The sequence below is a fragment of the Crinia signifera genome, chromosome 11 (assembly GCF_055691185.1).
Source record: "Crinia signifera chromosome 11, ASM5569118v1, whole genome shotgun sequence".
NCBI classification, from domain to species: domain Eukaryota; kingdom Metazoa; phylum Chordata; class Amphibia; order Anura; family Myobatrachidae; genus Crinia; species Crinia signifera.
The window spans coordinates 15,103,300-15,116,099 of record NC_139227.1 but is presented as its reverse complement, the minus strand read 5'-3'; the positions used below and the strand labels follow the sequence as shown (position 1 = coordinate 15,116,099).

Genomic DNA, 12,800 nt, shown 5'->3' with positions numbered 1-12,800 from the left:
CGAGCGCAGCGAGCCACCGAGCCCGAAACGTGGCGAGCGGATGCGGATACCTGTGAAGCCCGCGAGGGGACTCCGATACCTGTGAAGGTATCCGCGTCCCCTCGCTGCGCTCGCCACACTTTCATATAATAAAATGCAAATTAGGGTAATACTTATGGCAATGGATTCCCTTGATAGCCGAATCCATGCCATAAGTATTACCCTAATTTGCATTTTTTATATGCACCATTTAATATTCCTTTTACTTATTTTTTATCCTTAAAATTTTTTTGTATTTTGCTCAACTATGTCTATATGTATTATTGTGTGAAATATTTTATACCTACAAAGTGGCTTTAAATCCACTTATTATTAAGTAAATAAAACCACGTATATAATTGTACCATATTGATCCAATCTTTAGCGCTCCACTTTTTCTCTTTTTTTCTAAATGTCATTTTATACCATATTTTTCATAATTGTGTGTTAAAAAAAAGCTGGATCTCAGATAAAGGAAACCTGACTTGTATATTGCATTTCCGTAGCTGGGAAAAGAATACTACTCTCTAGTGAACTAATCTGCAAAATAATAATACAAAACTGGTTCACGCTGTAAACACAGAGAAAAGTAAAACAAATGCTTTTATTCAACACAATAGAACTTAATTTTGACTCTATGGAAAAAAAAATTAAACAGAGGTTAAGTTTGAAGGCTACGGTTCCCATTACTCACTGTGTGGCTTCTTTATCATCTCTCTGATCACCAGGTACATGCGGCTCAGTTAGCAATTTTCTTTGGCTCCAGGCTGTGGCATTCTCCGAAAAGTCATCTATTGGCCTAATATTCTTGTTAGTGATTTCCAGGTTTGGTTCCTACCGGTTCTCCAGAGTATAAAACCCCCACTTTGAATTTAATGGAATAAGTTTTGCGAACCACAGTCTGGGGATGCAATGGCTGAGAGCAGAGATGAGACCGCAATGGACAGCGCCCCATGCAGTGGCAGGTTCACCATCCGCTCCTTGATCAGCACAGAGGACAGCACCAAACCTCAGTATGGGCAACAAGAAGCAGCCTACGATACCTTCAACGTCAACAACCTCACCCACTCCAGCACCTTTTACATGAGAACTTTTGGATACAATACCCTTGATGCCGTTCCAAGTTATGACCATTACGCTAATACCGAAGTATCGGGGGAGGTAAAGAAATCCAGGCCTACATTGGAAGATCTTCACTCTATCTTAAAGGTGAGATACAGGAGCTGATGACCATGATGTAGTTCCTTCTGGTAGTGTCACCAGATTTTAGATACTTACCCATTTAACTCTGTCAAATCTTTATCAATACAATTATGACCCTAATAATTATCTGAAATGCTGTGCCAAATATAGGTTTTGTAGTTAAATGCTTTAAGGGGTGATTATCTAATCTTCTAAAGAGGGCAAGTAATGTGTTGCCAATGACAATGAGATTCTAACAACTAGTAGAGTGGTTCCAAACTGGGTACCCAATGGTGCCTCAGGGCACTCGCTGGGGTCCCCTGTTTTGGTAGTCCAGGATTAATTCATATTAATTATGATAAATGTAATAGACAAAATCAGCGAACAGTATGTGACTTCCAATCAAACTATGTGGCCAAACGGAAGCGAATCCTGTCCGTAACCCCATAACTGACTGTTGTGTTGACCTACAGATGGAGCAGCACTCAATGCAGCTGCTCCTGGAGATAGAATCGCCATTCGCCACCCACCGCCAGCCGACAGAAGGGGGCACGCGTGCACGAGATGTTCACAGGCCCTCTTCTGTTGGAGGCTGTAGCATCCTCCGCCACCCTCTGTCGGTCTCCGTGCAGCCCCAGCAGCTTCCCCAGCCTGCCCCCACACCCTGCCCGCCTCCCTGAAGCGGAGACGGGCAGGGAAGCCGATCCACACCGCCGATGAAGCTGTCGTCCACCAGCCTGCGCCAGCACAGGAGATCTGGCGATGAGGCAGGCTGGCTGACAGCCTGCTCCATCTGTATAAACCCAATTGACCTAATTTCATATATTTTCTGTATTTCCCAGTAAAAGACTTTGGCCATGGACCAAATCCTCGTACTGTAGGCTGCTGGGATTCAAAAGAGTTTGGGAACCACTGATTTAGTACGTTCTATAAATAATACAATATATTGGTTTCTATGGACAACAGCAGTACGTGTCCTCTGTAGAAGGTTTGCTTCAACCACTAAAGGTCGACAGCTGAAATAGGTTGACATGGCTAAGGTCAACAGGGTTGCAAGATCGACAATGGAAAGGTCGACATTATTTTTTCAGGGGTTTTTTTTGCCGACATGTGCCGACAGGCGGTATTTCATGCCTAACCATCCACTAGGGTGCTGGGGGTGAATATAATAGTGTGAGCGCAGTGAGCCATGCGCGGGGAGCCGGTACACTTAGATGTGTCCATGTCGCCATCCGGGACAAAAAGGGAACAAACCTGTTGACCTTTTGACTCTCAACCTTCCCATTGCTGACCTAATGCTTGTGTCAGCTTTCTGACTCTGACGACCTTAGCCATGTCGACCGATTTCAGGTGTGGACCTTTGACATGTCGACCATCAGTGGTCGACCTAATGTATATTGGCCTTCACTGAGTCGACCCTATGATCCTTACCACTGTACACTATGCAACGTCTCGGTTCCCCCGGGCACCAGGGAGCTTCGCTGGCAGCAGGAGAACATACAATATATCGTATGCAATCCCGTTCCCCTCTGCCGGGAGGCTGTCCGAGGTGGAGGTCAGATGCGCAGGGACCGGATATCAAACACGTGGCCAAGTCACACTAGTGTATGGGCAGCTTTAAGGTGCCCATACACGTTACAATTATTGTATACAATATCGCACCTCGGGTTTTGTGATAAGATGAGATCTAGTACAAAAAGTATGCGCTGCACATAGATCTTATCACAAAACCGAGATGCAATATTGTATACAATAATTGTAACATGTATGGGCACCTTTAGACTTTTACCCCTTTACCACTGCAGCTCTTAAATGGTAAATTGCTGGATATTTTTGCCTTTTAAAACGGGTAGAGCTGCAGTGTGAAAGCTCCAGGGGGGCTTTACCCGTTAAGAAATACCGGTATTTGTTAAACGGTTAAAAAGCCGAGTCCTATCCGTTTCAGAGCCGGTTTTCATGCAGTGTGAATGGCTCTATTTCTATGGTTTGAAACGTGATCTTTGGGGTTTAAATGGGTTGAATGTGAATGGTATTTAAAACGGTTTTCACCTGCAATGTGAAAGGGGTTTAGTGGCTCAGAACCGTTTTAAATACCATTTCGAAATACCGGGTGTTAAACGTTTAGGCAATGTGAAAGCAGCATTAGATAACTATACAGTTTATTTTTTTTTAGAAAGGGGGTTTATGTCAACCAAAGTTTTAAATGGTACCTTGGTTATACTTGGATTAGATTACACATTTTTACAAACGCAGAGAGATAGAGAAACCAATCAGCTTCTAACTTTTAGTTTACAGGCTGTTTTGGAAAATTGACAGGAGATGATTGGGTAGGCACTTTATCTCCCTCTACATTATCTCTATCCAGTATTTGATAAATCTCTCCCTAGGCCCTTATTCAGATCTGTTTGGAAAATGGGCAAAACTATGCACTGCAGGTGGGGCAGATGTAACATTTGCAGAGAGAGTTACATTTGGGTGGGGTGTTTTCAAATTGAAATCTAAATTGCAGTGTAAAAATAATGCAGCCGGTATTTAACCTGCGCAGAAACAAAATAACTCACACAAATGTAACTCTCTCTGCACATGTTGGGCCTTATTCTAGTTCACTCTTTCTGACAAAATCCTTCTTAGATGGACAAAACCATGTGCACTGCAGGGAGGCAGATGTAATATGTGCAGAGATAATTAGATTTGGGTGAGTAATTTTGTTTCTGTGCAGGGTAAATACTGGCTGCTTTATTTTTACACTGCAATATAGATCTCACTTTGAAGTAAAACCCCACCCAAATCTAACTCTCTCTGCACAAGTTACATCTGCCCCAGCTGCAGTGCACATGGTTTTGCCCATTTTCCAAACAAATTTGTACTGCGATCTGAAGAAAGGCCTCAGTGTGTATGTTTGGTGGTAATGCAAATCTGCGGTAAGAAGCTTCATCAGTGACTTGGATTCATTAGAAACTAGATTTCTATCTGTGATTTTAATGTTTATCTCAATAACATTGCAAAATGCCGGTACTTATATGTTAGTTGGGCGCCCACTAGGCTATTTGCTTAGTTTTCCGTGGCCCGGGCTCGCTACGCTCGCCACGTTTCGGGCTCGGTGGCTCGCTGCACTCGCCACACTATGTAAAATAAAGTCTATGCCGACATGGATAGTGGGGGTATGAGCGTACTAACTATAGTGGGCGCCCAACTAACATATAAGTACCTAAATGCCAAAACAACATTGAACTTTTGCGGCACAACAAATAATGGATTTTTTTTTCTAATACATTGTAATATTGTGAGCTTGCTATGTTGTACATAATACATGGTTATATCATGGTGCTATGGAATGTTATCCTTACGGATCCCTCCTATTATCTCTATAGATTGTAAGCTTGCGAGCAGGGCCCTCCTACATCTATATCGGTTTGTTATTCCGAAAACCATAGTTTCCAGAATTTTTTTTGTAACTGGCACTACTGGGGACATGATATGTAACTGGCACTACTGGGGACATGATATGTAACTGTCACTACTGGGGACATGATATGTAACTGGCACTACTGGGGACATGATATGTAACTGGCACTACTGGGGACATGACATGTAACTGGCAGTACTGGGGACATGATATGTAACTGGCACTACTGGGGACATTATATGTAACTGGCACTACTGGGGACATGATATGTAACTGGCACTACTGGGGACATGACATGTAACTGGCAGTACTGGGGACATGATATGTAACTGGCACTACTGGGGACATGATATGTAACTGGCACTACTGGGGACATGAAATGTAACTGGCACTACAGGGGACATGATATGTAACTGGCACTACTGGGGACATGAAATGTAACTGGCACTACTGGGGACATCTGTAACTGGCACTACTGGGGACATGACATGTAACTGGCACTACTGGGGACATGATATGTAACTGGCACTACTGGAGACATCTGTAATTGGCACTACTGGGGACATGATATGTAACTGGCAATACTGGGGACATGATATGTAACTGGCACTACTGGGGACATGATATGTAACTGGCACTACTTGAGACATCTGTAACTGGCACTACTAGGGACATGATATGTAACTGGCAATACTGGGGACATGATATGTAACTGGCACTACTGGAGACACCTGTAACTGGCACTACTGGGGACATGATATGTAACTGGCACTAATGGGGACATGACATGTAACTGGCAGTACTGGGGACATGATATGTAACTGGCACTACTGGGGACATGATATGTAACTGGCACTACTGGGGACATGAAATGTAACTGGCACTACAGGGGACATGATATGTAACTGGCACTACTGGGGACATGAAATGTAACTGGCACTACTGGGGACATCTGTACCAGCACTACTGAGGACATGATCTGTAACAGCACTACTGGGGACATCTGTAACTGGCACTATTGGGGACATCAGTAACTGGCACTATTGGGGACATCGGTAACTGGCACTACTGGGGACATGATATGTAACTGGCACTAACTATGTGCATGAAAATGATTGCTTGGCATTCAAAGCAGTGCCTGAGAAAGTACACTAACTTTGTTTTTGTTTTTGAAACCTTGTTTCATACATAAATAAAATATATTTGTGTGTATTTCATGTGTTTGATGTGTATGTACAACATACATGTAAGATACCTCAAAATACCCGACTGAAATATAAAAATATTCTGAAATACGCAATAATCCATTATCCAAAGTGCTTTTGGTCCCTAGCATTTTGGATAAGGGATACTCCACATATATGTATATATAAAGATAGAGAGTGAGAGAGAGAGGGAGAGAAAGAGAGAGAGAGAGAGAGATAAAGGGCAAGAGAGCTAGATATATATATATATATATATAGATAAAGATATCGATATATATATAGATATAGATATATATCGCCATTCCCAGAAATGGGGTGCAAACTGCAATCGCCATTCCCAGGTGAGGTGTCCTGTGACCACATGCTCAAATATAGAAACAGCGGGCTTAATACTCACCATAATAAACTAGCTCGGGTGTCGTATAACACACTGACAGTTGGGATTCTGACAGTCATTAGTTCGACATCTGAATCCCGACTGCTGGGACTCAGACAGTGGGGCGAGTGCAACGGAGCCCCTTGCGGGCTCGCTACACTCGCCATGCTGCGGGCACAGTGGCTTGCTACGCTCGTCACCTATTCTATTCTCCCTCTATGGGGGTCGTGGACCCCCACGAGGGACAATAGCCGCTACCCGTCTGTCTAGGTTTTAGCAGTCTGGATTCTGATGTCGGTGTAAGGACTGTCAGAATCTCGACTGTCGGTCAGTCATCCGGCACCCACTAACTCACCTTAATACACAATATATATATATATTTACACAGTGAGCTGTGCAGCGGGCGGGCAGCGGCGCCTATTACAATTTTAAAATAATGTGTCAAATGACTGTCCGGCTTTTGATTGGCTGAGATAGAGCATTCTGAGCCAATCAGCGGCTTCCCTCCCGGCGGTCGCTGATTGGCTGAGAGTGCTCTATCGCAGCAAATCTGAAGCCGGACAGTCATTGTAATAGCCGCCGCTGCCCGCCCGCTGCACAGCACACTGATGATCACCGCCACCCGCCCCACTGTCCTGATCACCGCCGCGGCCGCACTGCTTCCTCACCGACACCCCCCGATGCACCCGCCGGCCACTCATTTGAGAGCTGCCGCTGCCCACCCGCTGCGGGAGGTCGGACGTCATTGTATATGCTGCACGTCCGACCTCTAGATCCGGTCCGATGCGCACGGGACCGCGCATCGAATCAATTCAAATGTCACACATATGCGATTTTGGGCTGATTTCACGCGATTTATCGACCCAAGTGCGGAAATCACGTGGAATCGTCCCAAAATCGCATCGACAATCTTAAGGCTGGCTGCAATTTGAAACAAATCTAACTGCAATCTTTGGTAACGCATGTGGTATTCTTCTGTCTCCACAGCCAGATCAGCTGCGGCCTCCTGTGTATGAGGCCAGTTTGGACCCTCCTGATGGCGAAATTGAAGGTGAAGTGCAAAAGCCTGCAGGGGAACCCGTCCGATTTGGCTGGATCAAAGGAGTTACGGTGTGTCCAAATATGACTGTGATATATCCCAGTGGTTCTCAACCTGGGTCCTCAGGACCCCCAACAGTGGCAACAGGTGCACAGATCACATGTGGAGCTAATTATTTCACCTGTGATTCTGTGAGGAGACCTGGAAAACATGCACTGTTGGTGGTACTTGAGAACTGATCTAGCCCATCTTTGTCTGTATTCTGTATTTATGTAATTCACCGTATTGCAATGTCCAATGTTTGTCTGCCTAGATCCGCTGCATGCTGAATATTTGGGGAGTGATTCTGTACCTGCGTCTGCCATGGATCACTGCCCAGGCTGGGATAGGTCAGTGCACTGTGTATGACGATGCTTTCTATCCTCAGTGCTGTGTGATATACGTCACATTAACCCTTTGCTCGCTCCTCTTACAGCGCTAACCTGGCTTATTATCTTCATGTCTGTGACGGTCACCACCATAACAGGATTGTCCATCTCGGCCATTTCCACCAATGGGAAAGTCAAGTCAGGTAAAATTCTTGCACCCCATACCTTTAACTCACTTCCTGACACAGGCCCTTATTCTGGTTCACTCGCAAAGGCAAATTCCTTCTGAAATGGACAAAGCCATGTGCACTGCAGGGGGGCAGATGTAAAATGTGCAGAGAGATTTCGATTTAGGTGAGTTATTTTGTTTCTGTGCAGGGTAAATATTGGCTGTTTAATTTTTACACTGCAATATAGATCTCACTTAGAAGTAAAACCCCACCCAAATCTAATTCTCTCTGCACAAGTAACATCTGCCCCACCTGCAGTGCACATGGTTTTGTAAATCTAAGAAGAAATTTGGCAGAAGGAGTGAACCTAAAAAAAACCCCATGTGCACTGCAGGTGGGGCAGATGTAACATGTGCAGAGAGAGTTAGATTTGGGTGAGTTATTTTGTTTCTGTGCAGGGTAAATACTGGCTGCTTTATTTTTACACTGTAATATAGATCTCACTTTGAAGTAAAACCCCACCCAAATCTAATGTTACATCTGTCTGCCCCCCTCCAGTGCACATGGTTTTGTCCATTTCAGAAGAAATTTGTCTTTGCGAGTGAACCAGAATAACAGACTGAACACTGACCCGGTCGCTCAATATTTAATTACTGCCCCTTTAGTCCCTAAAAGTAAAAAAGAAACAACCTAAATGCTTTTCTTTCCCTAGTCCGTAAATACTAAAGTTACAGATGTTTTATAATCTGCAACTAGAAAGCATCTCAATTCCCACATGGAAAAAAAACGCTGTGTTATAGTGATGGCTATTCCCCTTCAATGTTTATGGCCGATGTAGAATAGTTTTGCCATCAATGGGGGAGAACCAGATGGTTTCCCTCCATCGATGACAAGCATAACCGAATAGACTATATATTTTTTTTTCCCATAAAGCCCCACCGGTCAGTCAAAGAAATGTATGACCATGAATGGTGATCCATTGCATAGTATGCCTCCATCTATGGCCAGTTGCACTATGGTGGCAACCATCGATGGCAATGTCAATGGTGGCCATCCCTACTATATAACTAACTTATTATTATTATTATTATTATTCCTTACTAATTTATGCTGTTTTCTATTTTGATAGTTCATCTCATGCATTGTCTTGACAAATTAAATCCACTAATAAATCAGGAAAAAATATTATTATTATTAAAAATAATAATAATAATAATAATATTAATATTTTTCTGATTCATATATGCGCACATTCCCAGTGCCAAATGCTATCACCAGTGCTGGGTTAAGTTAAGGGGTACGGAAGCAGATACCAGAAGTGCAGAGTGCAGCTGTGATGGGGCTGAGATTTGTGCTAGGTGCAAATTGAGCTACACAATGGGGGACATTTACCAAGACTAGGAATACAACTGAGTGGTATTCATATTCTTAATACGAATAAATAGAACTGGCAACGGCCGTATTCTTGCCGAAATAAATTCTTAAATAAGGCAGATTTACTAAGCTGCCGTATTTACGGTTTCGTATTTGGCCGATGGCGCATACATTCGTATTCCATGGATTCGGATTCATATTTAGTGGTCGTATATATGTGGCTGCTAAATACAAATACGAGTTGGCAGCCTGCATGCATCAGTCAGTCCCCCCATCAGTCAGGTGGCACCCTATGGGGCTCTGTAAGTTGCAGTGGGGGCACCACAGGTACCCCTCAGACAGCGCAGACCCCCCTGCTGCATATAGCCCCCCCACCCGCCAGGCAGCCGAATCGCCACCCCCCCCTCCCGTGTAACAGTGCCATCTGTTGGCAGCAAGTAAAACTACATGTAGCTTTCGAAGCATTTGCTTCGAGCTGGCTTACTAGTTGTAAAATAATTACTACATGTGGTTTCCATTTACATATCTGTATTGTGTGTTTACATTATTTACATATTTTATTTATTAACAGTTTCTTATATAGCGCACACATATTCCGCAGCGCTGTACAGAGAATATTTGAACACTCACATCAGTCCCTGCCCCAGTGGAGCTTACAATCTATGTTCCCTACCACACGCACACACGCACACACACGCACACACACACACACATACACACACACACACACACACAGACATTCTATTATTAGCCAAATAGCCTACAAGTATATTTTTGGGATGTGGGAGGAAACTGGAGTACCTGGAGGAAACCCACATAATTGGAACATCCGTTATCTCCACCTTGGGGTTTATTTACTAAGATGGAAGTTCTGTTGAAGATGGGATGTTGCTATTGGCAACCAACCAGATTCTATCTAATATCTTCTAGAAGGTGCTAGATAGAATCTGATTGGTTGATTATGGGAAACATTTATTCTTCAATAGTAAATAAACTCCATTATCTGAAACTTCTCAAATCATCTTAATCTATGTAATACCTGGGAAAGGGGCTAAGAAGTGGGTGTAAAAGTAACTGGGAACATCCTCAGATGTCAGCTTATGATATCGCAGATCACTGTGTATCTCACACTGGGCTAAATGTATTAAAATGAAAAACCCCCGTTTTACCGCATTTTCATATTTACTAAAACCTGGCCGCACCGATATCGCCAGGCAGGATATGGCGATATCTCTATAGAAGCCTATGGGCTTCTTTTCGCTGCCCACCACAACCCCCTCGCCGACCCCCCCCCCTATCCCCCTCCTTTGGGCTTACCTTCCTGAAAGGTTCTCCTGGACCCCTGAAGGTAAACCCCTCCTCCCCCTATCAAAGCAGCCGGACGTCCTTCCGGCTGCAGGGGGGAGGAGAAGGTGCTGCCTGCTTAGCTGTCCCGGCTGCAAAGGAAGAAGCAGGCAGCAGGGAGGTGACAGAACACCCCGCACACCACAGTACAGGTATCGCGGGTGTCTTTGTCACCGCACCGCGATGCCAGCCGCATATGTTAGTACATATGCGCTCGCATCGCGGCGGGCAAGCAGCGAAGGGCGGCAATGTATTTTAATACATCCCGCCCACTAAACTGTAATCATCTTGTTCTAAACCCAACATATACTTTGTACCCTTTAGGTGGAACCTATTTCCTTATCTCTAGAAGTCTTGGTCCTGAGCTTGGAGGATCCATCGGACTGATATTTGCCTTCGCTAATGCCGTGGCAGTTGCTATGCATACTGTGGGTTTTGCGGAGACCGTCCGTGATCTACTGCGGGTAAGGCAGCGAGTCTATGTTGACAAGTGACCTACAAGCATCGGTTCTGCTCTACAATAATTAACGCTGACAATTTTACACATTTAGGATTATGACTCAACCATTGTGGATCCAGTCAATGACATCAGAATTATTGGCATCATTACAGTGTTTATACTGCTGGGAATTTCCCTAGCTGGCATGGAGTGGGAGGCAAAGGTACAGTATAAATACTGAAGGTCTATTATATCACTATTTAACCCAGTACGTCTATAATATGTCACTATGGGGGCCATGGACTGAGGGGATATGTGATCGTGCAACATGTCCTCACAGACATAGATATGTATACGTGGTGACCTAGCTGTGCTTTCTCCAGCGACCATGTCCCCACCACATACTTGCCTGCTTTTGAAAACTAGTTACGGGGAAATTATAGTTGGTAATAGAATTTTGCACTGCACCCCATTGAGGGGACGTGTCATGCTTCACCCAAAGGGCATGTATAGTTCCATATATGGAGAGATTATGAATGTGGCACCTAGAAGCGTGGGTGTGCACTGCTACATCGGAGAGGAATCTTTTAAAATGACTTATATCCAAAAGTAGATGAGCCACAAAGAAGTTAGTAAGAGCTACTATACTTGGTAAAGTGCTGGGAAATGGTGCTGATGATTCAATGTAAATGTATCTGTCTCTCATTCCTTTTTTCCCCAAAAATGTAACCGTGTAATGTGGGCTAGGTGACATGAGGGAGATTGCTAGACTAATGAGGGAGAGAGGGAGATTGCTGCTATTTCAGGGAGTCACCTGCAGAATGCAGGAGGGGAGGTAACTATGATGTAACAGTGTAATGTGGGCTAGGTGACATGAGGGAGATTGGTAGACTAATAACGGAGAGAGGGAGATTGCTGCTATTTCAGGGAGTCACCTGCAGAATGCAGGAGGGGAGGTAACTATGATGTAACAGTGTAATGTGGGCTAGGTGACATGAGGGAGATTGTTAGACTAATGAGGGAGAGAGGGAGATTGCTGTTATGTCAGGGAGTCTCCTGCAGAATGCAGGAGGGGAGGTAACTATGATGTAACAGTGTAATGTGGGCTAGGTGACATGAGGGAGATTGCTAGACTAATAAGGGAGAGAGGGAGATTGCTGCTATTTCAGGGAGTCTCCTGCAGAATGCAGGAGGGGAGGTAACTATGATGTAACAGTGTAATGTGGGCTAGGTGACATGAGGGAGATTGGTAGACTAATAACGGAGAGAGGGAGATTGCTGCTATGTCAGGGAGTCTCCTGCAGAATGCAGGAGGGGAGGTAACTATGATGTAACAGTGTAATGTGGGTTAGGTGACATGAGGGAGATTGCTAGACTAATGAGGGAGAGAGGGAGATTGCTGCTATGTCAGGGAGTCTCCTGCAGAATGCAGGAGGGGAGGTAACTATGGTGTAACAGTGTAATGTGGGCTAGGTGACATGAGGGAGATTGCTAGACTAATGAGGGAGAGAGGGAGATTGCTGTTATGTCAGGGAGTCTCCTGCAGAATGCAGGAGGGGAGGTAACTATGATGTAACAGTGTAATGTGGGCTAGGTGACATGAGGGAGATTGCTAGACTAATGAGGGAGAGAGGGAGATTGCTGCTATGTCAGGGAGTCTCCTGCAGAATGCCGGAGGGGAGGTAACTATGGTGTAACAGTGTAATGTGGGCTAGGTGACATGAGGGAGATTGCTAGACTAATGAGGGAGAGAGGGAGATTTCTGCTATGTCAGGAAGTCTCCTGCAGAATGCAGGAGGGGAGGTAACTATGATGAAACAATGTAATGTGGGCTAGGTGACATGAGGGAGATTGCTAGACTAATGAGGGAGGGAGATTG

General features: G+C 44.5%; 1 protein-coding gene across 1 annotated transcript in view; it reads left to right on the top strand.

Moving 5' to 3' along the window:
• Window positions 1–867: 867 nt before the first annotated feature.
• SLC12A3 (solute carrier family 12 member 3) overlaps window positions 868–12,800 on the top strand; it is a 61,796-nt gene continuing 49,863 nt past the window's right edge. Inside the window, exons 1-6 of the mRNA XM_083165591.1 lie at window positions 868–1,227; window positions 7,175–7,297; window positions 7,540–7,615; window positions 7,702–7,797; window positions 10,807–10,946; window positions 11,034–11,144. Coding sequence (XP_083021717.1) covers window positions 931–1,227; window positions 7,175–7,297; window positions 7,540–7,615; window positions 7,702–7,797; window positions 10,807–10,946; window positions 11,034–11,144 — 843 coding nt within the window. The 5' untranslated portion in view covers window positions 868–930. The remainder of the gene's footprint in view (window positions 1,228–7,174; window positions 7,298–7,539; window positions 7,616–7,701; window positions 7,798–10,806; window positions 10,947–11,033; window positions 11,145–12,800) is intronic.